The sequence below is a fragment of the Colobus angolensis genome, unplaced genomic scaffold (assembly GCF_000951035.1).
Source record: "Colobus angolensis palliatus isolate OR3802 unplaced genomic scaffold, Cang.pa_1.0 Scaffold55, whole genome shotgun sequence".
Classification (NCBI taxonomy): Eukaryota; Metazoa; Chordata; class Mammalia; order Primates; family Cercopithecidae; genus Colobus; species Colobus angolensis.
Genome location: NW_012119043.1, coordinates 404,973 through 431,810, shown reverse-complemented (window position 1 = coordinate 431,810; position 26,838 = coordinate 404,973). Strand labels below are relative to the sequence as shown.

General features: G+C 51.5%; 1 protein-coding gene across 1 annotated transcript in view; it reads left to right on the top strand.

The window, feature by feature from the left end:
- Window positions 1-26,838, top strand: part of SRL (sarcalumenin) — a 52,987-nt gene that overhangs the window by 1,080 nt on the left and 25,069 nt on the right. The window contains exon 3 of the mRNA XM_011961417.1: window positions 2,535-2,589. Coding sequence (XP_011816807.1) covers window positions 2,535-2,589 — 55 coding nt within the window. The remainder of the gene's footprint in view (window positions 1-2,534; window positions 2,590-26,838) is intronic.

The window sequence follows — 26,838 nt, the reverse complement described above, 5'->3', positions numbered from 1 at the left end:
GAAAGCTATGTCTTGGGGATTCAGGATGTAAGGTAGGGGGCTCTGGCCGCTGCAAGTGCTGCTGGGCCCTGCCCTTGTCTGTCCTTGAGTTAATTTGGGCTTTGCAGGGCTGCAGCGGCTGAGCGCTGAGTATTCCAGGCGGCTGTCAGGTGGCTAAGTATGGAAACAGCCGTGTAATTGGATCCGGAGCCCCAAGCCGCTGCCACCCTCTGCCTTCGTGGCCCCTCCTCTGCTGCAGCCCAGCCCCAGCTGCTGGGCTTCTACACACTGGGCCCCAGGAATTTTTGGCCTTTTAGGGACATCCTTTATCTTTCCTCCCACCGAGGGAACTGGCCATCTGGAATGTTCTGCAGGCCTTGCTGGGGGCTCTTGCCATGGGGAAAGGAGGCAGGCAGGTGCTTGTGCAAAGGTCTCTTCTCTCTGCTGTCTCTCCTTCCTGGGGCCCACAGCATGCGTCGGCCCCGCCCCAGCCTCCTGCGTAAAGCTTCCCTTTGTCCCTGCTCCTGCTCAGCGCTTGGGGTGTGGGTTTCATCCGCAGTGGTGGATTTTATCGGGACTCTGCCCCTCTGTGGACTGTATACCCCAGAAGAGGCTTCTTCCTGTATCCACCAGCAGGTTCTTACCCACAAGGTGGCTTCCTCACACCCCCATCATGACAGTCTTTCCTAGTGGGCGATTCCCCCTCTAGAATTGGGCCACCCCGGTAAATACCACTCCACCCAAAGGTCACATCTTGGCTCCTGACCTCTTTCCGTCATCTCTCTGCTGTGTGCTAACTTCCCTCCCTATTTTGCTTGCTCCTCGGCTGGGTGGCGGCAGATATTCTCGCTCACCACTTCCACCTGCTTCTCAGGCCGGGGACCCCGGAGAGCTTCTCCTCCGGCTTTTCCCCCTTGTTGCTCCTGTGCTGCTCTGGACTGGGGTGGTGGGCTCTGCAGCCCTCCTTCTTGCCTCCCTGTGAGGAGACAAGCGCCCCTCCGTCACCGACCACCCATCGCCCATGCCCATGCCAGGATGGGGAAGGAGCAGCCAGGTGGGGCATTCCTGGTCTCCACCTCCCGATGTGCTGCACTCAGGCCCTTGTACCCACTGGGCCCTTCTCTTTGGGAGTCCTGGTTTGGGGCTATTCCTCCCTAAAGCAGTGGGAAAGGCCCCTAACAATGATTTGATCAGTCTCCCCACCGTCCAGGGGGGGAAAGGAAACCCAGAGAAACAGGAAGACTTTTCCGAGGTCAGACAGAGAGTCAGTGACAGGCACACCCGGTCCAGGGTCCTCTCCTTTCCTCAGCCTGTCTCTCTGTGACAGACCCTGCCTGCACTCCCAAGCCCCTCTCTCCCTGTAGGGTGAGTGTGAAAGGAGGAGAAAGGGTGCAGGGGATAAGACCATCCTGGGGGAGCTTCCCTAGTTTGCAGGGTGAAGAGCTATGCTTTTGGTTTCCCTGGAGAGTGGGGTCTGCAGAGAAAACATTTCTTTGGGTTTAAGCCATTGGTGTTTATTGCTAAAGGCAGAATTTGGGACTTCTTTGCTTCCTGTTGTCCTTCCTGTTGCTTGATACGGAGATTAGGGATCTGGGGATTCCTGTCCATCCCTCATCCTTCCTCCATCTCCAGCCATAGTTTCAGACTTGCCCGTCTGCCCTGGCCCCACTCGGCCACCCCAGTGGCGAAGGGCTGGTGCATGCTGGGGCTGCCCCTCTGTGAGTGCCCACGGCTCAGCGCCCGCCATGTGAGACAAGGGTACAGAATGACGGTCAGGAAGCCCTTTCCCCGCCCCTTTCTCTCCCACCCCTCGCTGGTTATTTCTGGAAAGAGGCCAGCACTCCAGTTTCCTCAACAGGGCAGCCCAGATGCTAGGATCCGCCGTGGGAGGGCTGCTGAGAAAATGCAGCAAGCTCAGGGGTCTTGGGCAGAGAACAGACCCCAGAAGCCTTTTCTCCACAGCTGGTTCCCTGAGTCCTCATTTGGTGCTGCTGGGCAAGCCTGTAGGGGACATCTGGTCCCACAGTGAGCCTGGAATGCACTAGACTGGGCCATGGTAATGAACACATCCCTCAAAAAAGTGACACCTTGGTCGGACACAGTGGCTCACACCCGTAATCCCAGTGCTTTGGGAAGCCAAGGTGGGAGCATCACTTGAAGCTAAGAATTTGAGAACAGTCTAGACAACATAGTGACACCCTGTCTCTAAAATAAAACACAAAAAATTAGCTGGGTGTAGGGGTGCACACCTGTGGTCCCAGCTACGGGAGAGGCTGAGATGGGAGGATCACATGAACCCGGGAGGTCAAGGCTACAGTGAGTCGTGATTGCACCATTACACTCAAGCCTGGGTGACAGAGCGAGACCTTGTCTCAAGAAAAAAAAAAAAGTGGCACCTGGCATGGTGGCCTGTGGAACTGCTGTTTAGGAACTGCTGGTTTTGTCCCACATCCGGGTATTACAGTGAAGGTCAAACAGTGAATTCATGGCAGGCCAGACCTAGAATTCAGTCCTTTCCACTCCTTGGCCGGTGCTTTTACCCACTTGTCCCCCAGAGGGAGGTCCAGATGAGGCTGGTAGCATCCCGCCGGCTGTTTGGTGCCTGCTTGGGTATGGTGGGCTGGGGAGAGTCAGCCTATGGACACAGGAGGAGGACAGCTGCTTCTGTTCTCTGACCTGGCCTGCAGGGCTAAGGACAGGGCTAGGACCTGTACATCCTGGCTGGAACGAGGCGACTGGCGGAGTGGGGAGCCGGGAGGGCCATGGGTGTGGGATGGAGCGCCTGGGCTTAGCTCTGTCTCCTGGGCACATGCCCTGCTCCAAACCCAAATCCAGGCCTCATCGCAGCACAACCCCTTCCCTGTAAACATCGCTCGTGTGTGCAACCCTCTCTTTCTTTTTTTTTTTTTTTTTTTTTGAGACGGAGTCTCGCTCTGTCGCCCAGGCTGGAGTGCAGTGGCCGGATCTCAGCTCACTGCAAGCTCCGCCTCCCGGGTTTACGCCATTCTCCTGCCTCAGCCTCCCGAGTAGCTGGGACTACAGACGCCCGCCACCTCGCCCGGCTAGCTTTTTGTATTTTTTAGTAGAGACGGGGTTTCACCGTGTTAGCCAGGATGGTCTCGATCTCCTGACCTCGTGATCCGCCCGTCTCGGCCTCCCAAAGTGCTGGGATTACAGGCTTGAGCCACCGCGCCCGGCCTGCAACCCTCTCTTTCAAACACTTCACCAGGCTTCATCATTCGTGAGCCCGTCCCGCGTTTACTGCGTCCCTGTTGTCTTTAAGGTATGGTGCTAGGGGAATTGAGACAGGCATTTTATCCTCAATGCTTAGAGTCCGGTAGGGCAGAGGAGGTGTCTTCCGCCTTGCACGTAGCTGAATCTGGTCAAACGGGGTACACATCAGTGTCACTGGGGAGGCATGAGAAAAGCGAGGTGGGTTGAAGGCAGGGAGGAGACCATCTTGAGCTGAGTGGATCAGATCAGAAAAGGTTTTACGGATGAGGGAATATTTGAGCTGGGCCTTGAGGAAAGCAGGATTCAGAACAGAAAGATGGCAGGAAGGGAATTCTGAGATGAGGGAACAAGAGGAGCAAACTCAGGTGCCAGAGCAACTGGGCTCTGGTGAGACCCAGGAAAGGGGAACATTGTTCTGTCTTGCATGAAGGTGGGCAGATGGAAGTGGGGTGGTGGGACGTGTTTGGAAGGCAAGGTTGGGGCTGAAGTGTGAAGGGCCTTGTTAGGCCAAGCAGGGCTTTGCTTGGTGGGCAGTGGGTCACCACCAAGGGCTCAGGGAAGATCTATCTGGCAGTTGTCTGTAGGAAGAGTAGGGTGAGGGGAGACTGATTAGTCAGCCACACCAGAGAGGTAGGTGAGGGAGTGTGGACGTGGGCGAGGGGTTGGGAGTGGAGAGAAGGGGTGGACCCAGTTGATAGCTGGTGTAGAATCCCTGGCCTTCCCAGCTTGGGAGCCAGGCCCAGGGAGGGGGCCCTTACAGGTTCTGTCGAGGTCGCTGGGAGAATGATCTTTCCAGAAAAATAGACTGGGAACATGAGAGAGAGGAATAGATTTTAAGAGTTCAGTTTGGGCCTGGGTGAAGTGGCTCACACCTGTAATCCTAGAACTTTGGAAGGCAGAGGCGGGAGGATGGCCTGAGCCCAGGGGTTTTAGACCAGCTTGGAAATTTAAAAAAACATAGAAAATTTAAAAAAACAAAAAAATAGAAAAAATGAACTGGGCATGGTGGCAGGTGCCTGTATTCCCAGCTACTTGGGAGGTTGAGGCAGGAGGATCGCTTGAGCTCGGTAGGCTGAGACTGTAGTGAGCTATGATTGCACCATTGTACTCCAACCTGGGCAACAGAGTGAGACCCTCCCTCAAAAAAAAAAAAATAGTTCAGGGCTGGATGCAGTGGCTTATACCTGTAATCCCAGCACTTTGGAAGGCTGAGGAGGGCAGACCATGAGGTCAGGAGTTTGAGACCAGCCTGACTAATAGGATGAAACCCCATCTCTACTAAAAATACAAAAAAATTAGCCAGGCATAGTGGCATGAGCCTGTAATCCCAGCTACTCGGGAGGCTGAGGCAGGAGAATCGCTTGAACCTGGGAGGCAGAGGTTACAGCGAACTGAGATCACACCACTGCACTCCAGTCTGGGTGACAGAGCAAGACTCTGTCTCAAAAAAAAAAAAGTTCAGTTTGGGTCATTATGAAGATTGGCTACTCGTGGGGCATCTGGATGGAGATGGCAGGGGCTAGAAAGGCGGGACTGCAGCTCAGGAGGGATATCAGGTCAGGGCATTTAGGAGTGAGATTCATTTACATAAAGATGAGAGGGAAGCTCTGAGGTCACCCAGGGAGCTGTACCAGAGAGAGACAAAGATTCAAGGACTGATCCTTGATGAACACTGAGTTTGAGGAGTAGGAAGAGAAAGACGATAAATGAATTTATCAGAAAGATAGGTAGATAGGAAGAGACTCAAGAAGAGACAGTGACCTGCAAGCCTAGGTCTTCTAGAAGAAGGAGGGTGGCCAGCAGGATTAAATATCACAGAGATGCTGAGGGAGAGGAGCTGTCGCTTCTGACAACCAGCAGGTCAGTGGCCAATGAGGAGGGTTTGAGGGTATTTAGTGAGGGTGAGGAGGCAACATCTTTAGACATAGAAACTTTTAAAAATTAAATTTGGGAGAAATAAAGGCCAGCAACAGTAACTTAAAAGCAGATGGGTTTACAGAGGAAGAGAAAATTTTTTTCTTTCCCTTTTCTTTTTATTTATTTTTGTGAGACAGGGACTCACTCTGTTGCGCAGGCTGGAGTGCAGCGGTGGATCAAGGCTCACTGCAGTCTCCACCTCTTGGGCTCAAGAAATCCTCCCACCTCAGCCTCCCGAGTAGCTAGGACTACCCTATGTCCGACTAATTTTGATTTTTATGGGAGAGGCAGGACTCACTGTGTTGCTCAGAATGGTCTCAAATCCCTGGGCTTGAGTGATCCACCTGCCTTGGTTTCCCATGGGCGTGAACCAGTGCTGGCTGAGAGCGATCTCCTTTTTGTAGATACATTGTCTCACTATGTCACTATGTTGCTCAGACTGGTCTCAAACTCCTGGGCTCAAGTGATTCTCCTGCCTTGCCCTCCCAAAGTGCTGGGGCTACAGGTGTGAGCCACTGCACGCAGCTGACTTTGGTTTTCATTCTTCCTTGTGGACTGGGGATGGGAGTCCAGCTTCAGGTCCCTTCATGATGTGTTTTTGGCTGTGAGGCCTGTGCCTTCTCGTGGTGCATTGGTGGGACTCACTTTGGCGTGAGGACTCACTTTGGCTCAAGGTGGTGGGCTGGCTTCTGTTCTCTCCCGAGTTTGCTCTGGGAGTCCTGGCTCCTCAGGGACCTCACCCCTGACTTCACCTGTCTTCTTAGAGCTAAAAGTTGATCTTCAGACTCTGCCTTCACCCTATATGGCTCCTCCATTCCCTCCTGGGTCTTCCTTCCCTACCCACACTGGGCCCCTACTCCGACCCCTGTCCCTGCTACCAAGACCCTGGTCAGGGGAGGAGCTGCAGCTCATTGTAAAGGAGACCAGTGACTCGCAGCACAGACGGGCACTTTGCTCAAGTCTGTCTGTGTTTCAGAGCGTTCAGAAGATTTTAGCTCAAGGAAGATGTCTCTAAGACTGAATTTCCCATTTGGCAGGCAAGGTCTTACCCAAAGTTCCTAAATCTCAACACAGAGGTGGTAAGTAGTTCAGTGGTTCTGAGTGCAGAGGGACTGAGCTACATAGCAGGCATTTCTCTTCCAGGTCCTGAATGGGTGAAATAATGAATGAATGAACTGGAGTCCTGATGAGCACGGCTGCTAAGTAGGATCTGCCCAGTGCTCGAGAGGTCCCAGTCCCCTGTGCCCATCCCCAGCTGGGTATCCTCAGCAGGACGTGGCCAGGGTGGGTGCAGTTTAGCAAATGGGATGGATTTAACTGCATTTCTGGAAACTGATCCGTTTCCTCGATGGTGGCAGCCTGTGCTGTCGTCGTTCTCTAAGATCAGAGAAGTCCTGGTCCACCTGGTTTCAGCCTCCCTCATCCCTCTGCAACCCTGAAGGTGGTTTTACTTGGAGTCAAGGTCCCAGCTGCCTCCCTACTTTGGGGACATGCCTGTTGCCTGTCACTTCCTCATCATCCCTCACAGAGGGACTCCCAGAGCAGCCAATGTAATTTATTACATTTAATTAATAGGCTAGGCACAGTGGCTCACACCTGTAATCCTGGCACTTTGGGAGGCTGAGGCAGCAGGATTGCTTGAGCCCAGAAGTTCCAGACCAGCTTGGGCAACACAGTGAGATCTTGTCTCTATAAAAAATTTTAAAAATAACTGGATATACTGGGTACACCTGTGGTCTCAGCTACTCGGGAGGCTGAGGTGAAAGGATGGCTTGAGCCTGGGAGGTTGAGGTTGCAGTGAGCCAAGATTGTACCACTGTACTCTAGCCTGGGCAACAGAGCAAGACCCATATTTAAAAAAAAAGAGAGAGAGCACAGAATGAGTGCAGGCTGTGGCCACCTCTGGCAGGAGAGGATAGGTTGGGTGACAAGTCCTGAAGAAGTGAGAGGTGCTTCCTAAAGGGAGTCCTCCTTTAGGTTAGAAAAGCAGGATGGACTCGGGTTAGGGATGAGGGCACAAAAGGATCAAATAGAAGCATGAGGGTATGGCACGATCTCAGACTCAGATGCCTCAGGGACTGCAGGGAGCAGAGAGAGTGGGGCATTTGATGAGAGCAGGGAGAGGTGGAAGGCAGCTGTGGGTCCCTCCCTGCAAGGCCCAGCTCTCAGCCCCCTGTCAGCCCTGTGAGGTCCTGGCCAGCTGCACTGTGCAGGCGGGAACGAGTTGTATCTCTGCCCTCAGGAGCTGACCTTCTATTTGGGGAGATGACACGCACTGAAAAAAAAATGTAACTAACACCCCCAGCCGGCAGCCTCTGCTCACTCTGGTTGAAGTTCAGAAGATGGTTGGGAAGGTTGGCTGTGCAGAGGGACAGGGTTTCAGCCCAACTTCCAGGGAGGGGACGATCGCTGGACGGTCAGCTTGGGGAGGGTGGAAGCTGTGCCTTTGTTTAATTTGCCCGTGTTTCGTCAGTAACAGTGTAGCACCACGCTTGGCTCATTCAAGGTAGTCAACATGTCTAATGAATGACAGATGATTTGTGCAGGCAGAGACATCTGAAGATGGTGACAAAAGCCAGGAGGTGAGGAAGCTCAGAGCACCGCACCGTCAGGGACAGGATGACACTAACTCTGGCTAGAAGGTAGGGCTCATGTTCAGTGGAGATGAGGCCACCCTGATGAGTTGGGGCCAGTTGGGAAGAGCCTTGAATGCTGAGCCAAGTGGTTCTTTCTCTCAGCCCTCTGAAGATTCTAGCCTGTTTTCTTCCAGATAGCCCCTCCCTGTTCCCCTCTCTCTCAGATATTTTTGGATGCCTCTAGAGCAGGGACTGTACTCTGAGCTCAAACAGGTGCAGGCAAAGTCTGGCCTGGAGTTCTGGGCTTGTAGGAAGTGGCTTGTGCTAGGAGCTCAGGGGAGAGTCCCCGGGTTTGGTAGCCCCCGCCTCCCCCCACCACTGGATTGCTGCCAAAACTGCAGCTCCCAGTCCTCCTTCAGGTAGTCATTTGGCTAGGACCTAGGCCAGCTCAGTTTTCTCCCATAGAATTTCCTCTAGGCTGGGCATGGTGGCTCTTGCCTGCAATCACAGCACTTTGGGAGGTTGAAGTGGGTAGATCGCTTGACCCCAGGAGTTCAAGAGTAGCTTGGGCAACATGGAGAAACCCCATATCTACAAAAAATACAACAATTAGCCAGGCGTATTGGCATATGCATGTGGTCCCAGCTGCTTGGGAGGCTGGAGCAGGTGGATCTCTTGTGCCCAGGAGGTCATGGCTGCGGTAAACTGTGATTGTGTCACTGCACTCCAGTCTGGGTGTCAGAGCAAGACTCTGTAGCAAAAAAAAAAAAAAAAAAAAATTCCCCTAGATGACACTAGGTAAAGGCTTGACCAAGCCATTCCTTTGGAAGCCATGCCTCTGATGGGCATCCAGTTTACACAGTATTTGGGGCCTGATGTGACCGCCTGTGCCCGTGTCCACCAGAGAGGCCTCTAGCCGATTTGTTGGTTACTTAGTGTCAAGTAGTAGATGATTACTTGTTTTTCTTGACCTTACCCAAGGAGATCAAGAGATCAGGAGTGCTCTCTAGGACTTGGGAAGAATCTGGAAAAGAACTGGAGAAGTGTCAAGTACTCGCCTTGTCCTGGGGAGACCATCCTGGCCTTGGGCTCCGAAGACACCAGCCCACCTCCTTTCCTGCCTTTGTTTCCTTTCTGAATTGGTAGTTAAGCCGGTGGGTACCCCACCAAGTCCCTCCTCACCTGGGGCTGCCCACACAGAGGCAGAGCAGCTGGTCTGGGGTGGGGCACAGTGGGAGCACGGGAACCTGGGGGCAGAGCAAATGCTGGTTTTATCACAAATCAGCTGCCAAGTCCCTGACTATCTCTGCGTCTGTTTCTTCACCCATAAAGTGGGGATAATGATCCTTGCCCTATATAGGCTGTTTCGTGACTATAATAAGAAAACGGTTATCGGATGCTTAAAATATTTTTTGATACCAGATACTTTTTGAGGTTAAAAGGACTATGACAAGAATGGCAGGTTATCACTCTTGTGAGTGTGCGGCAACTTGATATTTGCCTCCAGTTTCCTGAAATATCATGAAACTTGACCAACCAGGGGAATCCATCAACACGCCGCCCCTGCTCAGGACTGTTAATATCCTTGGGATTCTCTGTCCTCAAAGAGCTTACAGACTAGGAGGGGAGACAGCCCCTGCTCACGACATGAATAGAGAACCATATAAGGTAGACATAATCCACAGCTAAAAATAAGCAGCCTGAGGGTGCAGAGAAAGGGGGAGCGGTTGTCGGGGAATGCTTCCTGGAAGAGGGGCTCGAGCTGGGTTTCAGAGCATGTGGGCCCCAGGATGGTGACGACAGGGTCTGGGGCCATGGGAATGGTGAAAACGATCGGCTCAGTGTTAAATGGTGTTGGGAAGATTTCACAGCACCAGGCTTAGGTGTTGGTTCCTATGTGATCTTCCTGGGACTACGGTAACAAATTGCCACAAACTCAATGGCTTAAAACCACAGCAATTTTTTTTTTTTTTTGAGTCAGGGTCTCACTCTGTTGCCCAGCCTGGAGTGCATTGGTGCGATCTCTGCTCACTGCAATCTCTGCCTCCCAGGCTCAAGTGATCCTCCCACCACAGCCTCCCAAGTAGCTGAGACTATAGGCATGCACCACCACGCTAGCTAATTTTTGTATTTTTTGCAGAGACAGTGCTCTCGCCATGTTGCCTGGGCTGGTCTTGATCTTCTGGGCTCAAGTGATCCTACCTCAGCCTCCCAAAGTGCTGGGATTACAGGTGTGAGCCACTGTGCCTGGCCAAAACCAAAGAAATTTATTCTCTCACAATTCCGAAGCCCAAATGTCTGAAATCAAGGTGTTGGCAGGGCCACATTCCCTTTGAAAGGTCTAAGGGGGATCCTTCCTTGCCTCTTCCAGCATCCAGTGGTGGCCAGCAATTCCTGGCATTCTTTGAGTGGCAGCTTCATCACTGCACTCTCTGCCTCTGTCATCATGTGGCCTTCTCCCCTGTCTGTGTGTCTCTGTGTCCTCTCCTCATCCCCTAAGGACATTGAAGACGTTGGGTTTAGGGCCCACCTAATCCAGTATGATCTCATCTTAACCAATTACATTTGCAAAGACCCTATTTCCATAGGAGGTCACATTCTTCCTGGTTGTGATAGCTCACACCTGTAATCCCAGCACTTTGGGAGGCCAAGGTAGGGACTGATCACGAGGTCAGGAGTTCAAGACCAGCCTGACCAACATGATGAAACCCTGTCTCTACTAAAGATACAAAAAAAATAAATAAATAACCGGGCATGGTGGTGCCCGCCTGTAATCCCATCCACTTGGGGGTCTGAGGCAGGAGAATCACTTGAACCCGGGAGGCGGAGGTTGCAGTGAGCCAAGATTGCACCACCGCACACCAGCCTGGGCGACAGAGTGAGACTCTGTCTCAAAAAAAAAAAAAAAAGAAAAAAAAAATCACATTCTGAGGTTCTAGGTGGATATGAATTTTAGGGAGATGCTAATTTGGGGGAGCTTTCTCCTAGGGTACAGTCTTCCACTGGGTAGAGGGAGTACCTGTTTCCTTGGTCCTCTTTGTTCCACAGCCCATGTGTTGCCCCCCTGGCTGATCTGGAGCTCTGCAGACACATCCAGGCAAGTGTGTTGAATGAACGGATGGACAGCTGGCTTGGGCAGAGATTCTCAGGAGGCAGCCCAGCCTAGCAGTGGTGCTAGGTAGGAGGGTGGCTGCCCAGATGGGGAGAATTGACCAGAATTGCCCAGCTCCTAGCGGGTGTGCCTCTGACACAGGATGAGGTAGAGAGGGGAAAGGGATGGAGGTCTGGGTCCTGGCTGCCTGTGTGATGAAAAGAGTAAGGGACCAAGAAGCCGAAAGCCCAGGACCGGCTTGCTCTGTGACCTGAGGCCCAGCTCTTCTTCTGCACGAGGCCCCAGCACGCAGTCCCCTCAGAGTCTTGGCCCTGGGCACAGCAGCCAAGCAGGAGATGGTGCAGGATGCAAAAGCACTTCCTCATCTGCAGAAGCTCCTCAGAGGAAGAACTTGTGAGTGAACTTTATTTTAGATTCAGGGGGTACATGGGCAGGTTTTTTACATGGATGTAGTGCGTGATGCTGAGGTTTGGGCTTTTGTTGATCTTATCAGCCAAATAGTGAACATAGTACCCAATAGGTAATTTGTCAACCCTTGTCCTCTTTCTCACTCTCCTGTCTAGTAGTTCCCAGTGTCTGTTGCACCCCTCTTTATGTCCATGTGTCCAATGCTTAGCTCCCACTTATAAGTGAGAATATGCAGTCTTTGGTTTTTTGCTTCTGCCTTAATTTGCTTGGGATAATGGCCTCCAGCTGCATCTATGTTTCTGCGAACAACATGAATTTTTTTTTTTTTTTTTTGAGACAGAGTCTTGCTCTGTCACCCAGGCTGGAGTGCAGTGGCGCCATCTTAGCTCACTGCAAGCTCCGCCTCCTGGGTTCACGCCATTCTCCTGCCTCAGCCTCCCGAGTAGCTGGGGCTACAGGTAACCGCCACCACGCCTTTCTAATTTTTTTGTATTTTTAGTAGAGTCGGGGTTTCACCATGTTAGCCAGGATGGTCTTGATCTCCTGACCTCGTGATCCACCCACCTCAGCCTCCCAAAGTCCTGGAATTACAGTTGTGAGCCACTGCGCCTGGCCATGATTTTTTTTTTTAATGGCTGTGTGGTATTCCATGGTGTAGATGTATCACATCTTCTTGATTCAGTCCACCGTTGATGGGCATCTGGGTTGATTCTGTGTCTTTGCTGTTGTGAGTAATGCTGCAGTGAACATGTGAGCGTGTGTGTGGAACCTTCTTGAGTGTTGCTGAGAAGTTCACTTTCTTATGACCTCTCCCTCTCTAGAAGGAGGGGTCCCCCACTAGAAGGCTGTGTCTTCTCACTGTGGGTGGCAGGGGTCCCAAACCCAGAGGCTGGGGTGTTTGAGCAGCCATTGAAGCTGGTGACTGTGGCTCGGTCCAGTTCTGGAGGGGAACAGGAATGAGAAGACTGGTCCCCACCTCTACCCAGCCCCAGGGTCTTCAGGCCTTTCTTTTTTTTCTTTTTCTTTCTTTCTTTCTTTATTTTTTTTCAGACGGAGTCTCGCTCTGTCACCCAGGCTGGAGTACAGTGGTGTGATCTCGGCTCACTGCAAGCTCCACCTCCCGGGTTCATGCCATTCTCCTGCCTCAGCCTCCCGAATAACTAGGATTACAGGCACCTGCCACCACACCTGGCTAATTTTTTTGTATTTTTAGTGGAGATGGGGTTTCACTGTGTTAGCCAGGATGATCTTGATCTCCTTACCTCGTGATCCGCCCGCCTCGGCCTCCCAAAGTGCTGGGATTATAGGCATGAGCCACTGTGCCCGGCCTTTTTTTGTTTTTGTTTTTGTTTTTTTTTTAGACAGAGTCTCGCTCTGTTGCCCAGGCTGGAGTACAGTGGTATGATCTCAGCTCACTGCAACCTCCACCTCCTGGGATCGAGCAGTTCTCTGCCTCAGCCTCCTGGGTAACTGGGATTATAGGCGCATGCCACCATATCCAGCTAATTTTTGTATTTTTAGTAGAGATAGGGTTTCACCATCTTGGCCAGGCTGGTCTTGAACTCCTGACCTTGTGATCCACCTGCCTCAGCCTTCCAAAGTGCTGGGATTACAAGTGTGAGTCACTGTTCCCGGCCTTCAGGCCTTTTCAGAAGTGGCCACCAATGATCAGGAGGCCTGGTCCAGGAAGCCCAGACTGCCCTCGTTAGACCAGCATCCAGGCCCTCCTTAGACCAGCATCCCAGACCCTCCTTAGACCAGCATCCCAGGCTCTCCTTAGACCAGCATCCCAGGCTCTCCTTTGACTATGTCCCACTGTCCTAACCACAGCCACTGTCCCCACACACCTGGCTGGGCTCCTGCAGTGTCCCACCCCAAATGACTTCACTTCCTCGTGGGCTCCTCCACTAAGCCCTTTGGGTTCACATTCCTGCTCAGGAGCTGCCCTGAAGTTAGTTCCAACTTTCTGCCTGCTTACCTTTCCCTCCAATAAGATCTTAAGGTCTTTAAAAGGAGGCCCTGCAACTCAGCAGTTCAGTTCGTGTGGCTGTCACATGTTGAAAGGTGTGGAAAGCAGCTCCTCTGGTGCCTTTTAATAATGAGAAGCAGGCCTGGAGAGGTTAGGTGACATGGCCTGAGGACACAGCCTACTCCTAGGCAAGCACTTCTCTGGTTCTGAATCTGGGTCCTCTCCTGTCTCTTGGAACCCAAGTGGGGTTGAGGGAAGGTCTTCCATTTTGCCACCACCACCATCGATCCATCCATTCATCCATCCTTCCATCCACCCATCTGTCCACCAATCCATCCATCCACCCATCCATCATCTACCCATCATCCATCTACTCATCTACTCACCCATTCATCCCATCCACTCATCTATGCATTCATCCACCCATCATCCATTCACTCATCCACCCACGCACACATCCATCCTTCCATCCATTAGTCTACTCATCCATCCATCTCTCAATTCATCTATCCATCCACCCATTCTTCTTTCCACCCATCTGTCCATCCATCCATCCACCTATCCATCCATCCATCCATCCACCTATCCATCCATCCATCCATCCATTCATCCACCCACCCTTCCATCCATCCACCCATCTATCCATGCATCCACCCATCCATCCATCATCCATCCACCTACCCATCCATCCACCCATCCATTCATCCATCCATCCACCCACCCACCCACCCATCCACCCATATTCAACGTGGGTTCTTTTCTATTTCCCTAAGCATCAGCTGGTCTGAGAAATAAAGGGAAAGAGTACAAAAGACAGAAATTTTAAAGCTGGGTGTCCGGGGGAGACATCACATGTCGGCAGTTTCCGTGATGCTCCCTGAGCTATAAAACCAGCAAGTTTTTGTTAGCGGTTTTCAAAAGGGGAGGAGTGTATGAATAGGGTGTGGGTCACAGAGATCACATGCTTCACAAGGTAATAAAATATCACAAAGCAAATGGAGGCAGGGCGAGATCACAGGACCACAGGATGGGGTGAAATTAAAATTGCTAATGAAGTTTCAGGCACATTTTGTCATTGATGACATTAGGAGACAGGGTTTGAGAGCAGACAACCTGTCTGATAAAAATTTATTAGGTGGGAATTTTCTTGTCCTAAGAAGCCTGGGAGTGCTACAGGAGACCAACGCTTATTTCATCCCTTCGCTTTCAACCATGAAAGATAGCCGCCCCCAAAGGGGCTATTTCAGGGGCCTAACCTCAGGGGCCTTTCTCTTTCTCAGGGATGTTCCTTGCTGAGAAAAAGAATTCAGTGATATTTCTTCTATTTGCTTTTGAAAGAAGAGAAATATGGCTCAGTTCCACCCGGCTCACTGGCAGTCAGAGTTTAAGGTTATCTCCCTTGTTCCCTGAACATTGCTATTGTCCTATTCTTTTTTCAAGGTGCCCAGATTTCATATGGTTCAAACACACATGCTCTACAAACAATTTATGCAGTTAACGCAATCATCACAGGGTCCTGAGGGGACATACATCCTCCTCAGCTTATGAAGATGATGGGATTAAGAGATTAAAGTAAAGAAAGGCATAGGAAATCACAAGGGCATTGATTGGGGAAGCGATAAATGTCCATGAAATCTTCACAATTTATGTTCTTCTGCCATGGCTTCAGCCGGTCCCTCCGTTCGGGGTACCTGACTTCTCACAACACACCCATCTATCCATCTGTCTGTCCATCCATTCATCTATCCACTCTTCCATTCATTCACCATCCATCCTTCCTTTTATCCATCCTTCCATTCGTCAATCCACCCATTTATCCGTCCATCCATTTGTCTGTTCATCCGTCCATCCATCCATCATCCATCCATCATCCATCCATCCATCCATCAGTCCATTCTTCCATCTATTTATCCATCCATCCACCCACACACCTATTCATCCATCCATCCATCTATCTACTCATCCATCCACCCATCCATTCATCCTTCCATCCATTCATCCATTCATCCATCCTTCCATTCATCTTTCCATCCATCCATCCTTCCATCCTTCCATTCACCCATCTATCCACCCATCCATTTATCTATTATGCATCCATCCACCCACTCATCCATCCTTCCATTCATCTGTTCATCCATATTTCCTTTCATTCATCCTTCCATTCCTTCATCCACGTGTTAACCCATCCATCATCCTTCCATTCACCCTTCCTTCCATCCGTCCATCCATCCACCCATTTATTCATCCATTCGTGTATTTATCCATCCATCTGTCCTTTCACCCATTCTTCTGCCCATCCATCCATCCTTCCATATATCTGTCCATCCATCTGTCCCTCCATTCATCCATCCATCCACCTATCCATCCATCCATCCATATATCTGTCCATCCATCTGTCCCTCCATTCATCCATCCATCCACCTATCCATCCATCCATCCATCCATCCATACTTCCACCCACCCACCTACCTACTCATCCATCTATCTATCCTTCCATCCATCCTTCCATTCATCCATCCACCCATCCATCCATTCATCCATCCACCCATCCATCCATTCATCTGTTTATCCATCCATCCTTCCATTCATCCATCTACCCATCCATCTATTCATCTGTTCATCCATCCATCCTTCCATTCATTCATCCATCCAGCTGTCCATTCATCCATTCATCCATCCATCCAATGGCTGCCCTAGGTGCTGGGGCTACAAAATCCCTGACAGACAGGAAACTGAGTAAGTTATGTAGATTATTAGAGGGTGGTAGATGCAATGGAGAAAAACCAGGGATGGAAAATGGGGAAGACCGACTAGGAGACAATATTCAGTAATTCAGTAGGTGGCCAGGCAAGGCCTTATGGAGCTGGTGACATTGGAGCAGACTTAGAAGAGGAAGAAGTGAGTCAGACGGTTGTCTGGGAAGCATGAACATTCTCAGCAGAAAGCAAAGCAAGCACAGGGGGCAGGAGGGGCCCTGAAGAGCAAATCCAGGTTGGGTGGACACAGTGGATGATGGGGAACATGGGAGAGATGGGATCACAGGCGAAGCAGGGCTAGAGGGCGCGGGCCTCCGAGTTAACATAGGATGTTGGCCTCTTCTTTGCATGAGGTGGGAGCCATTGGAGGGAGTGTGTGGAGTTGGGGTCTCCTGTTGCTCTGCTGCTGGGTGGGAAACACGCAGAGGATGGGGGACAGAAGCAGGCAGCTCAGGAAGGGGTGACATCAACAATCCAGGTGGGAGATGATAGTGGCTGGGCCAGAGAGCCAGCGGGGGCAGGGTGTTAAGAAATGGTTGGATTGAGGGTATATTTTGAAGGTCAATGACAGGTTTAATTAAGGTTTTGGAGAAAGAAAAGAATCAGACACATTATTATTATTATTATTATTATTATTATTATTACTTTGAGACAGGGTCTCACTTTGTCACCCAGGCTGGAGTGCAGTGGTACAATCAGGGCTCACTGAAGCCTCAACCTCCTGGGCTCAGGCGATCCTCCCACCTCAGCCTCCTGAGTAGCTGGCACTACGGGTGCACACCACCACACCCAGTTCATTTTTTGTATTTTTGGTGGAGATGAGGTCTCCCTATGTTGCCCAGGCTGATCTTGAACTCCTGGCCTCAAGAGATCCTCTCATGTCAGCCTCACCGAGTGCTGGGATTACAGGGGTGAGTCACCACACCCGGCTCTTTATTATTTTTGAAAACAGGTTTACTGAGATATAATTCATATGTCATGTAATTTTCTCATTTAAAGCGTACAATTCAGTCGTGTTTTTTTTTTCTTTTTTTTTTTTTTTGAGACGGAGTCTCGCTGTGTCGCCCAGGCTGGAGTGCAGTGGCCGGATCTTGGCTCACTGCAAGCTCCGCCTCCCGGGTTTACGCCATTCTCCTGCCTCAGCCTCCCGAGTAGCTGGGACTACAGGCGCCCACCACCTCGCCCGGCTAGTTTTTTTGCATTTTTAGTAGAGACGGGGTTTCACCGTGTTGGCCAGGATGGTCTCGATCTCCTGACCTCGTGATCCGCCCGTCTCGGCCTCCCAAAGTGCTGGGATTACAGGGTTGAGCCACCGCGCCCGGCCCAATTCAGTCGTTTTTAATATATTCACAGATACATGCAGCCATCAACGCAGTCAATTTTAGAACATTTTTTATCACCTTGAAAAGAAGCTCTGGGCCCTTTAGCACTCGCTCCCCAGTTCTCCTCCACCATCCATTCCTCCCTGCTCCCCCAGCAACCACCAATCTGCTTTCTGTCTCTATGGATTTGCCTATTCTGGACTTTCATATAAATGGAATCACACAATATGTGGTCTTTTGTGTCCGGCTTCTTTCACTTACCACCATGTCTTCCAGGTTCAGCCATGTTGTAGCAGGTGGCAGGCTCCACTCCTTTCCATGGCTGGGAAGTATTCCATTGTGTGGATAGACCATGTTCTGTTTATCCATTGATCTACTGATGGACAGTCGGGCTGTTTCCACCTTTCGGCTGTTGTGGATCACACTGCTCGTAAACATCAGTGTACAGGTTTTTGTGTGGATATACATTTTGGGGACACTTTATTTCTTTTCTTTTTTTTTTTTTTGAGACAGGATCTTGCTCTGTTGCCCAGGTGAGAGTGCAGTGAGTGCAGTGGCACAATCTCGGCTCACTGCAACCTCCGTCTCGTGGGCTCAAGCCATCCTCCCACCTCAGCCTCCTGAGTAGCTGGGACCATAGGTGTGAGCCATTACACTTATTTTTTTTAATTTAAAAAATTTTTTATAGAGATGAGGTTTCACCCTGTTGCCCAGGTTGGTCTCGAACTCCTGAGCTCAAGCAATCCTCCCGCCTTGGCCTCCCAAAGTCCTGGGGTTATAGGCATGAACCACCGTGCCCGGACTCACTTTATCTTAATATTAGAAATATCTTGTACATTCTAGTACTCTCCAGCTTTCAGAATTCCTCCCACTATGTGACAGTACATAGGCAGTCCATCAATAGTAGTGGAATGAAGGCCACGCAAGCCTGAGGGGTGGGCAGGGTGGGTGTTTTTCTCTTCTGTTTTATTACTAATGAAACATGCCCAGAAATGTTTAAATACCTGCTTGAGGTCCCACTGCTGATTAGGGGAGAACGCTTGGGCTCCTAATGCTGATTTTCCACTCGTCTCTCTCTCCCGCCTCCTCTCCTCTCCCTCCTCCAGAGGCCCGGGGTCCCAGGGCTGTTCCATCACTGTGCTCCTTGGGCAGCTCTGCCTGGCCGCCAGAGTTCCATCCATGGTAGTTGCTGTGAGGGCCCCCGACCACCAGCTGCTCTTCTCTCTGCATTCTCCTCCCAGGAATATCATCTGGCGGGGAGCAGGGCCAGCTATGCCCCCACCATGATGGGCCTGGGGCTGATGGGCATCAGCGTTTGTTGACCACCTGTGGCCGTGGAAATGGATCATAGCTAGGAAGGGGGTCCCAGGGGCAGGACTGGTGCAGCCTCATACAGGCAGGTTCCTCCACCCTTTGTAACCTGTAGGTCTCTGGGAAGATGGGCTTAGATTGACTCCCATAATCAAGGTCCAAGGATGGTGGTTCTCTCTTGTGTGTGAGAATCTTCTATGAACTTATTTGAAAGGCAGATTCCTTGCTGGATATGGTGGCTCATCTTTCTGTAATCTCAGCCCTATGGGAGGCCCAGGTGGGAGGATCACTTGAGCCCAGCCTGGATAACAGAGTAAGACCCTGTCTTTACAAAAAACATTTAGAAACATAGCCAGATATGATGACATGCACCTGTAGTCCCGCTACTCAGGAGGCTGAGGTAGGAGGATCATTTGAGCCTTGGAATTTGAGGCTGCAGTGAGCCGTGATTGCACCACTGCACTCCAGCTTGAGTGACAGAGCAAGATTCTGTCTCTTAAAAAAAAAAAAAGGGTGGATTCCTGCGGCCCCCTGCCCACTCTGAGTTTGTTGCAGAGGCCTTAGAATAGGCCTTTTTTTTTTTTTTTGAGACAGAGTCTTGCTCTGTCATCCAGGCTGGAGTGCAGTGGCACAATCTCAGCTCACTGCAAGCTCCGCCTCCTGGGTTCACACCATTCTCCTTCCTCAGCCTCCCAAGTAGCTGGGATTACAGGTGCACAGCACCATGCCCGGCTAAATTTTTTTGTATTTTTAGTAGAGATGGGGTTTTACCCTGTTGGCCAGGCTGGTCTTGAACTCCTGACCCCAAGTGATCTGCCCTCCTCAGCCTCCCAAAGTGCTGAGATTACAGGCAGAAGCCACCGCACTCAGCCTAATTTTTGTATTTTGAGTAGAGACGGGGTTTCATCATATTGGCCAGGCTGGTCTCAAACTCCAGACCTCAGGTGATCCATCTGCCTCAGCTTCCCAAAGTGCTGGGATTACAGGCGTGAGCCACTGCATCCCGCCAGGGATTGTAGTTTTAACCAAGCTCCTCTGTGGTCCTTTTGCAAACAGCCCCCAAGCCATACCTTGAGAAGTGCTGGCCAGGAGCAAGGCTCATTACTGTCAGGTGCTCTGAGTGCAGCCAGCAGGTACTTATGGTGGGGGGATATCTGCCAGGCCCCAGCTGGACACCTGCAAACATCCTGGGGACAAGCCACAGGCACCAGCCTCCAGAAGCTGCTCATCTATGGAGTGACACAGGTTAAAAGAAAAAAAAAAAAGGGCCGGGTGCAGTGGCTCACGCCTGTAATCTCAGCACTTTGGGAGGCCGAGGCGGGTGAATCACCTGAGGTCAGGAGTCCAAGACCAGCCTGGGCAACATGGCAAAACCCTGTCTCTACCAAAAATACAAATATTAGCCGAGCATGGTGGTGCACGCCTGTAGTCCCAGCTACTCAGGAGGCTGAGGCAGGAGAATCACTTGAACCCAGGAGGTGGAGGTTGCAGTGAGCTGAGATCGCGCCACTGCACTCTATCCTGGGTTACAAGAGTGAGACCCTGTTTTTTTTAAAAAGCTGTCACATAGGGTGATGTCACATAGGTGACAGGTGCTGCAGGGATGCAGAGCAGAGGAGGGGTAGGGAAGGCCTCCGAAGGGATGGGCCTCAAAGCTGAGATCTGAAATGTGAGCCGGGATTAGTAAGGGGCCAGGCCAGGGGAAGGGGGTGACAGCGGGTTAGGCAGGTGGTGGTGTGGGCTGTTGGGAGGCCTGTTATGGGTTGGAATGCATCCCCCAAAAGGATGCGTTGAAGTCCTAACCCCAGAACCTCAGAATGTGACCTTATTTGGAAGTAGGGTGGTTGCAGATGTAGTTAGTTAAGATGAGGTCATGCTGGAGTGGGGCTGGCGGTAAATCCAATATGCAGGTGTCCTTATGGGAAGAGAAAAGACACAGACACACAGAGAAGGCCTTCTGTTGATGGAGGCAGAGACTGGAGTGACGCAGCCACAAGCCAAGAGTTGCTGGCAAACACCAGAAGCTAGAGAGGCAACGAAGGAGTCTCTCCTGTGGGTTTCAGAGGAGGTGGCCCTCTTGACACCTTGATTTGAGACTTCTGGCCTTCAGGACTGTGAGTGAACACATTTCCATTGTTTTACACCACTGAGTTTGTAGTGCTTTGTCACAGCAGCCCCATAGAACAAATACAAAACCACATTCAGGCGTCAGTGCAGGGATCTGGGCCTTTTTTGGCTAGGGCTGAGCAGGACCCTTTGGGCAGGCCGGCGCACTGAGCTCCTCAGACATGGGCTGGAGGTGGCCGCATGTGGCTCTCGGTGTTGACCAGGGAGGGTCAGCCCGGGGACAGCGAGTGTGGAATGTACACTTGCTCTAGCCCTGCCATGGCTTCAACCTTCCTGTCTTCAGGGGAGTCCCGTGGGAACTAGGGAGTAGGCAGCCAGGCCTGCTGTGTGGCCATGAGGCTGCCGAGGGAAAAGAAAAGAATGGAATAGGCCAGGCACTGTGGCTGTAATTCTAGCATTTTGGGAGGCTGAGGCAGGCAGATCATGAGGTCAGGAGATCGAGACCATCCTGGCTAACGTGGTGAAACCTATCTCTACTAAAAATATAAAAAATCAGCTGGGCATGGTGGCATGCGCCTGTAGTCCCAGCTACTCGGGAGGCTGAGGCAGGAGAATCGCTTAAACCCAGGAGGTGGACATTGCAGTGAGCCGAGATCGCACCACTGCACTCCAGCCTGGGCGACAGAGCGAGACTCTGTCTCAAAAAAAAGCTCTGCTCTGGGCACCAGCCTGACACTTACTGTGGCCTCCCCGACACAGCCCTCAGAGACTTACCAAGGGGCTGTCCTTTGTAGGAACAATAGGGGGACAGATGAGCAAGCCAGGGACCCCAGCTCCCAGGGGCAGGGCAGGATGTGGGCATCCAAAGCTTAGAAATGTCGGGGAGAAGGGCAAGTTGTATTTGTCTGGGACCCCCATGGGAGGACTGCAGCTGCGGGGTCAGGAGGCCTTGTCTTTAGTCCTTGCGTTGTCCCAGTGTACTTGGTGACTTCTGCAAGCTCCTTTTTCCTCTCTGGGCATTGGTTTCCTCATCTGTGAAAAGAAAGAGTTGGGTTAAAGAGTTGGACTAGTTACTTTCCAAGTTTCTTTCTAGTTCTAGAGCCTTGAATGCAAAAATAACCATAAGGATAAATAAGATGAGACCTGGGGCCGTGAATGCCAGGACCCAGCGGTGGGGCCCATCTCTCATGGATTCGGTGACACCCTCTGGGAAAGAAAGTGGAAAAATCTGGCCTTTTGATGTCTAGGCAGCAGTTTTTCCAGAAGGGTCTATGAGCTGGGGAACACGGGGCAGGACATTTGTATATTCTTGCTGCCCAGCTCTGCCGGAGGCCTGGCCTTCCTCCTCAATCAACTCTGTGTAGACTGGGGAACCGCTGGCTTCTCTGGTCTCCCTGGCAGTTGTAGGAGAGACAGCTGAGGACACCTCCCCGGCTGAGCAGGTCGGGGGCTGTGTGCCCCATTGTCTGGCACTCTGGGTGTGGCATTTCCTCTCACCTGCTCTGCTAATGGGGACAGAGCTGCTGGTGACAGAGGAGGGGGGCCCCGTGTGGTGCAGCGGGCCGGTGTGCGAGGCTCTTGAAAGCCATGGAGACATCAGCTGTGATTTCACTTGTGCGGGAGGAGCAAAGCGCCGCTGTACTGGAGGCCAGAACTGCTCCTGCCCCGTCTCTGCAGCTCAGCCCTGGCTGCGTTCTCCAGGCCTGAGTGGTTTCTGAAGGGCTGATTGTCTCACTCCCAGTGCTCCCTTACCATGAGGATGAGGAGGCCACACAGCACTGCTAATGATCTCCCTCCGACCATGTTGCCGTCTCAGAGAGCTTTGAAGGGCTCTTACCAGCCCTCTGCCTTCAGAAAGGGCCTCCCTCCCATTCTCAGAAAGACGTGGCCCTTAGAATGGGTGTTTAAACTTCCTGAGTGCGCATTTGCGTCGGGGTGAAGTGCAGGGTCACCTCACTTCAGTGACTGGACAGAAGAGATGGGACGTGGTGGGGAGAGGGGAGGCCACATGTGGCCTCAGATGTTGCTGGTGAATCAGGGCTGACTGAGGCTGGAGTCAGGGACTGCAATGGTTAACTTTGGGATCAGCAGAACGAGTTCCTGGCCCCTAGGAGTGTTGACAGCTCCGCCTGCTCCGTTCCCAGACCAGCCAGAACTTCACCAAGAGGGCAGGGCTAACCCCCAAGGCACCCTGCAGCTCCTGGCCTAAGCTGCCTCTGGCTGGCAGCCAGGGAGGAGGAGTCCCAGGCAGAAGGATGGCTCTGGGTCCCCTGACTGAGCCCCCAGACCCGGAGGGCTAAAGGAACTGTGTGAAGGGCCAGCTGGCTCGGCTCTTGTCTGAAGCTGGCTCTGCTTTGGCCCACTCAGCGAATTTGGGATTTGGCCTGGTGTCTTTGCTCTTCTAGGAAAGAATGATGTTCATAGCTGACATTTGTTGAAATGCTTTTGAGCACCACCTGATGTCTAAAACACTCTTGACGGGGCTGGCAAAGCAGATATTGTTGTCTGCATTTTATGGGTGAATAAATGGAGGCTCGCTTGAGCCCAGAAGTTTGAGACCAACCTGGGCAACATAGTGAGACCTTGTCTTTACAAAAAATAAAACAATTAGCCAGGCGTGTTGGTGCGTGCCTCTAGTCCCAGCTACTCTGGAGGCTGAAGTATGACAAGCATGACAAGTAGGAAGGCTGCAGTGAGGCTTCATCGCACTGCTGCACTCCAGACCGGGTGACAGAGCAAGACCCTGTCTCTAAGGGACAGGGTCTGTAAAAAAAGAAAAAGAGTAAGGGGCAGAACCCAGCTCTCCCGACTTCCAGGTGCATTCAGAGAGACCAGCCACTATCCAGGAGGCCAGAGCCTCAGCCCCAGGAAGAAAGAAAAGACATAGCTGTGAGCCTGGCTCAGGCTAGGGAGGGTGTCACACCCACTTCCCAAGCTCCCACGTTTCTCAAGAAGATTCCCTCCAGCTTCCCTGGATTGGGGATGGGGTGGGCCTAGGTTCCTTGACCCCTTCACCTGCCAAGCTGGAGATGGCTCTGACCTTCACCCAGGATAGCTGTTAGACTGAGACCTGGGGGAGCCAGGCTCCCTTGGCTTCCAGTGAGTCTTTTCCTGTCTGGGGCCCAAAAGTTAGACCAGCACCTCCTCCCCACAGATCCCAGGGAGATTCGATTTCTTCGGACTGGGAGGTAGGGGGAAGCCAGCCACCTGCCTCGGTCTGTCTCGGAACCCAGTCTGCATCCCTTTCTCCTTCCCTTTCCCTTTCCTCCCCAGCTAGGCCCCTCTGAAGGGAGGCAGCAGGCCCAAGGCCTCCTGCAAGGATTTCTGTTCACTGCAGGAACAGCTGATCTCTGGAAAAATTGAGTGCTCTATAGAGCATCCCTGCTAGTAATTGACTCACACTGAGGGGTTAGGATATCATGTTTTGTTCTTTCTGAGGTATTTGTCTTTTAAAAGTGAATAGTGGCCAGGCATCGCGGCTCATGCCTATAATCCCAGCACTTTGGGAGGTTGAGGCGGGTGGATCACTTGAGGTCCGGAGTTTGAGACCAGCCTGGCAAACATGGTGAAACCCCATCTCTACAAAAAATACAAAAATTAGCCGAGTGTGGTTGCATGCACTTGCAGTCCCAGCTACTCAGGAGGCTGAGGCAGGAGAATTGCTTGAATCTGGGAGGCGGAGGTTGCAGTGAGCCGAGATTGCACCACTGTACTCCAGCCTGAGCGACAGAGATGCTGTCTCAAAAAATAAATAAACACATAAAATAAAAGTGAATAGTCATTTATACTCATGACTCCTCCAGGCGTCAGTGACAACTATGTATATATATGATGGTTGTGGAATTTCTGGTAATTTCTTCCTACTTCCCAAACCAAGAATTTCCAGGCATTGGAGGTGGAGTGGGGAGTGAAGTTATTCTGTCAATTCTCAGGACTCTATGGACTAAAAACAATTGTGTTGAAGTCTTAATCCTTTTTTTTTTTTGAGACAGGGTCTCCCTCTGTTGCGTAGGCTGGAGTGTAGTGGTGTGGTCAAAGCTCATTGCAACTTCAAACTTCTAGGCTCAAGGGCTCCATCAACCACAGCCTTGCCAGTAGCTGGGACTGCAGGCACATGCCACCATGCTGAGCTAATTTTAAAATTTTTTGTAAAGATGAGGTCTTGCTTTGTTACCCAGGCTGATTTCAAACTCCTGGGCTCTAGGGATCCTCTCACCTCGGTCTCCCAAAGTGCTGGGATTACAGGCGTGAGCCACGGCTCTCCGAGCCACTGCGCCCAGCCTAAAACAATTCTTTTTAAAGAGTGGAAGAAGGTGGGCTAAGAAATCACTGCCCTAGGGTAGACTTAGACATTGGTTGGCCCACTGCTGGGAGTGCGTCCATAGAGAGCTGAGTTCTAGAAGTAGACTGCTGCCCAACTACCTTAACTAGCCCCGTGGCCTTGGGACAAGCACTTATCAGGGTTTTAGGGTTTTGTTCATGAGTGAAATCAAACCAGTTAGTCTACGAGAAGATCTCTCTGGACTCCCAAATCCCAAGGTTCTTTCTGATTGCTGCCTTGGTCATTGTGCCCTGTCATACTTTTGTCGTTGTATCCTATTCCCTGGATGACTCATTTTAAGGGCTAGAGTCCAGCCAGGGACAAGCTGTCCCAGTGGGATTAGCCTTGACTTTAGGAGCATGGCCAGGAAGCCAAAGAAACCTTCCAAGAATGGCTGCCTCAGACCCTGTACTCTGGTCACCCATGTTGGAAGAAGAGGGAAAGGCTGAGAGAATGGCAGAAGAGGACCTCAGGGGTCCTGGGAGGATGCAGACAAGCCTTCCTCCAGCCAGAATTTCTCTTCTCGGGTCCTTATGGGTGACGGCCTTCAGCAAAGTTGTCCTAAGACTTCATCTAAGAAGTGGAAGAGGCCGGGTGCGGTGGCTAATGCCTATAATCCCAGCACTTTGGGAGGCCGAGGTGGGTGGATCACCTGAGGTCAAGAGTTCGAGACCAGCCTGGCCAACATGGTGAAACCACGTCTCTGCTAAAAATACAAAAATTATCTGGGAGTGATGGCGGGCATCTGTAATCCCAGCTACTCGGGAGGCCGAGGCAGGAGAATCGCTTGAACCCAGGAGGCAGAGGTTGCAGTGAGCCAAGATTGCACCACTGCACTCCACCCTGAGCGACAGAGTGAGACTTTGTCTAAAAAAAAAAAAAAAAAAAAAAAATGGTGGAAGAGCAAGAGGTCCTGAGCAGTGAATGTTTACCCAGTAGGATAAAGTCAAGGAAAGACAGGACACCGGAAGAGGCTGCTGGCCCACGTTTGCCCGGTCCACGAGTGTTCAGAGACAAGATCTAGAACAAGGAAGGGGTCAGGCTGCCTGCTCTGCGGTGTGAATTCTGTTTTCTGAATCGCTCCCTGCTACAATGAGATACAGCCAATGAGAGCCAAAGCGTGGGGCAGGGGGCGGATGGGGGCAAGACATGAGGCTCATGTATATGCCATAGCTGGTGCTCCTCCCTCTCTGGGACAGATGAACCAGGCAGAGATTTGGAGAGTGATTCCTGCGCCCCCCACCCCCCGCCCCGCCTCCGTGGGGATTTTATTACTAATGACTGATTTGCATAACTGTGTATGAGTAATGGCCAGAGATATTTTACTTAGGCGTGACTTTGAACTTGCTAGCTCTAGTTCAAATGGATGAGAAGTCGTGTGGAAGAATAACTTTGGCAGGTACTTGTTAGAAACATGTGCTAAGGAGACTTGGATGGGCTGGAATAGAATCAACATTTGATTCCACGAAGGCACTGAATACATTCAACACCCAGAGGTGGGCTCAAAACAGGTCCTGACCTCTATTCTCTCCATCTCTAGTTTCAACTTCAAGACAGAGCTTCCTGGCCCTTGGTACTAAGGATATCTAGTGCAGAGGGTCCGAAATGCTGGTGTTCTGTAGAATCCCCTTGTGAAACACACAGATACACGTTGACTCAGCCCCAGAAGCTGGGTGTCTGGGCTTGAACAGCTCAGCAGGTCATGGTCACTCCCAGGGAGCTTTGCTCCGTCTCTTGGCCTGAGTTCCAGCCCATCCCTGGAATGACTTGTGAGGCAAACGACCTGACTTCCGTGTGTCTGTTTCCTCGTTTCAAGAGAGGTTAACAACCCTTGCTTATTCTGCCTCAGAGGGCTGCTAGGAGCAT